At 52.4% G+C, this 2,807-nt stretch overlaps 1 protein-coding gene across 1 annotated transcript; it reads right to left on the bottom strand.

The window, feature by feature from the left end:
* Positions 1–461: 461 nt before the first annotated feature.
* LOC105198054 (ceramide glucosyltransferase) lies at positions 462–2,565 on the bottom strand. Its single transcript, XM_011164702.3, has one exon. The coding sequence runs from the start codon at positions 1,937–1,939 to the stop codon at positions 743–745; it is 1,197 nt and encodes a 398-aa protein (XP_011163004.1). The 5' UTR covers positions 1,940–2,565; the 3' UTR covers positions 462–742.
* Positions 2,566–2,807: the final 242 nt, after the last annotated feature.

The following is a 2,807-nucleotide window of genomic DNA, read 5'->3' on the forward strand; positions in this document are numbered from 1 at the left end:
ATATAGATAATAAGTAGACGGAAAAAAGAGAAAAGGTGAATGATAAAAGAAGTTCAGTTGAAAAAAAAAAACAGACCTACACATTCTAAGTTGAATCCAAAATCGATTCTAAGGATGATGAAAATTTGATCAAATTTTCATCACCCTTAGAATCGATTTTAAATTCAATGGGTATATATATATATATATATATATTCCCATAAATGTGGATATCCAATGCGAAAGCAATTACAATACTTATATAATATATATTCCCATAAATGTGGATATCCAATGCGAAAGCAATTACAATACTTATATAAAACTCGTACAATATCATGCAGTATTATAAACATTTTGATAATTCAATAGGAAATAAAAATTTTATCGAAACAAAGTTTCTTTTTAAAATAAAATTTGTTGATTTACATTAATTTAGCTTCTATCTATCTATCTATCTATATATATATATATATATATATATATATATATATATATATATATACGTAATCTGCTAAAATCTACTTTTGGTTCAGTTGTAATTTAAAAGCCTATCAATTTTTATCAAAAGATTAATAGTGAGAAAGAGAGAGAGAGAGAGAGAGATATCTACGAAGAGAAAGATACGATGATTAGAACATCTCGTACGCGCACTTATCAATTGGAAAATGAAAAGAATGAACGCTATGCGCTTCAATTTCTCTCTGTCTAATTTGACACGTACATACGCACGCACGCATTCACGCAATCACGCAGGCATTTCTTAATATTTGACTTTCGCCTTAACTTCCTCCGCGACGCCGCCCCACTTGAGCTTATAAACACGCGAGCGCCATTGTATAAGAGGATCCAAGACAGCCTGAAGAAAAAGGTACGGTCTGGTGATCTCGCTGAGTAACCAGCCGCACACAAACTCGAGTTTGTTGAAAGGCAGCGGACCGTTCTGCACTAGGCACAGTAGCGTCCAGTCGAACATGAACCACAAGAGTATGTGCACCAGATAGAAAACTAGAGAGTCCCACTCGAAGAGTACGCTGGCCGCCCAGGAGGCGAACCCACCCAGAACGAGGCACTCGCTCAAAGGCTCGAGAACGATAGTGGTGGGCAGCATCGCCACCCTTAGCTTGGCCCATCGTCGCAACCGCGCCTGGAAGGAATCGACCGCGCAGTGGCCACTGTTCTGCAGCGCCGGCTGCGAGGAGACGGTGATGCGCCAGCCGCGATCGGTCAGCGATTTCGCATAGAAAAAGTCCTCTGCGAGGTAGATGCTGAACGCCTTGAGACCACCAACTTCGTCTAGCGTGGACTTCCTCAGGAGGGCCGACATGCCGGTATGACAGTTTATCCTGAGCATATCCGCGGCTAGGTACACCCGCGACTGCACCGTGCCGAAGAAGATCTTCTCGTAGACGGCGGCGAAGCCGTCGCGGTCGCTGGTGAACGGCATCTGATGAACCAGAGCCACTCTGTCTGTCATATGTTGGACCATGTCCAAGAGCGTGTCCTCCTTCATGCGTATGCCACTGTCGCTGATGAGCACGAGCTCATACTTGGCGGCCTCATACGCCGGTTGCATGTTGTTGATCTTCGGATTGACCCCCACCTTGCAGCCGCCAACGAAGAGCGTGGCCTCGACTTCCGGGTATTTGTCGACGAGCTTGCGCACGAGCATCAGCACGGGATCGGAGTCGTCCTCGACGCAGAAGAGGAGCTCGTATCGCGGGTACTCCATGACGAAGAAGGTCTCGAGGTTGCCGAAGAGATTCGGATCGACCCCCATCAGGGGTTTTATCACGGACACCCCGGGTAGCGGCGTCTCGTAGCTCGGCGCCTGGTTCGTCTTTCGATGTAGTTTCCAGCGTCCGGCGATCAACGCCAGCACATGTACCACCCACATACCCAACCAGAATATCATGAAGAATACCGCGAACCCGTACAGAGTATATAACATGGAGTTCATTTTCTAAGGTACGAAAGGGAGAAGGCGAAGGGCTTCAGGTCACCCGCGTGCGGCCCAGCGTGCCGGCCCGTGCGTGCGCCGACCCTGCTTCCTCCCTGCTTTTGCCCGGTTTCCTTTCCGCTATTTCTCGCCTCGACCGGCATCCTCGTGCGGACGCATCACGTGGGCAGCGTCCTCGCCCGCGTCGAGCGACGCGCCCTACTGATCGCTGGGCATCGCTGTATCATCATCATCATCATCGCTTTCCTCAGTACGACAGCGGCGACGGCGACGGCGACCACGACCACGACCACTACGGCGGCGGCGACGACGGCAACGCATTCACGCCTCTAGTCCGCTCTAGCCCACTCTAGTACGGCAGCGACGATCTGCCCGCGCGAGCCGCGCCGACGACCGCGTCAACTGCACTGTGTGACCCGTACGTGACGGCTGTACTGCCAAGGCGACTTGCTCCCTGCCTTCTCGCGAGATGCAACTCTGTTTTCCGTCGGGAGGCGAACGGAGGGATGGCGGCCGAGCCGCGTTCGGATCTCATCATCGTCACCGTCAACCCCGATCTTACACGGATCACTCGATGACGACGACGACGACGTCGACGTCGACGACGACGGGATAACGGACGACGACGACGGCGACGACGACGACGACGACGACGACGACGACGGCGACGACGACGACGGCGACGGCGACGGCGACGGCGACGGCGACGGCGACGGCGACGGCGACGGCGACGACGACGACGACGGCGACGGCGACGGCGACGGCGACGGCGACGGCGACGACGACGACGACGACGACGACGACGACGACGGCGACGGCGGCGACGGCGACGGCGGCGACGGCGGCGACGGCGACGGCGGCGACGGCG

The sequence above is a fragment of the Solenopsis invicta genome, chromosome 8 (assembly GCF_016802725.1).
Source record: "Solenopsis invicta isolate M01_SB chromosome 8, UNIL_Sinv_3.0, whole genome shotgun sequence".
Classification (NCBI taxonomy): domain Eukaryota; kingdom Metazoa; phylum Arthropoda; class Insecta; order Hymenoptera; family Formicidae; genus Solenopsis; species Solenopsis invicta.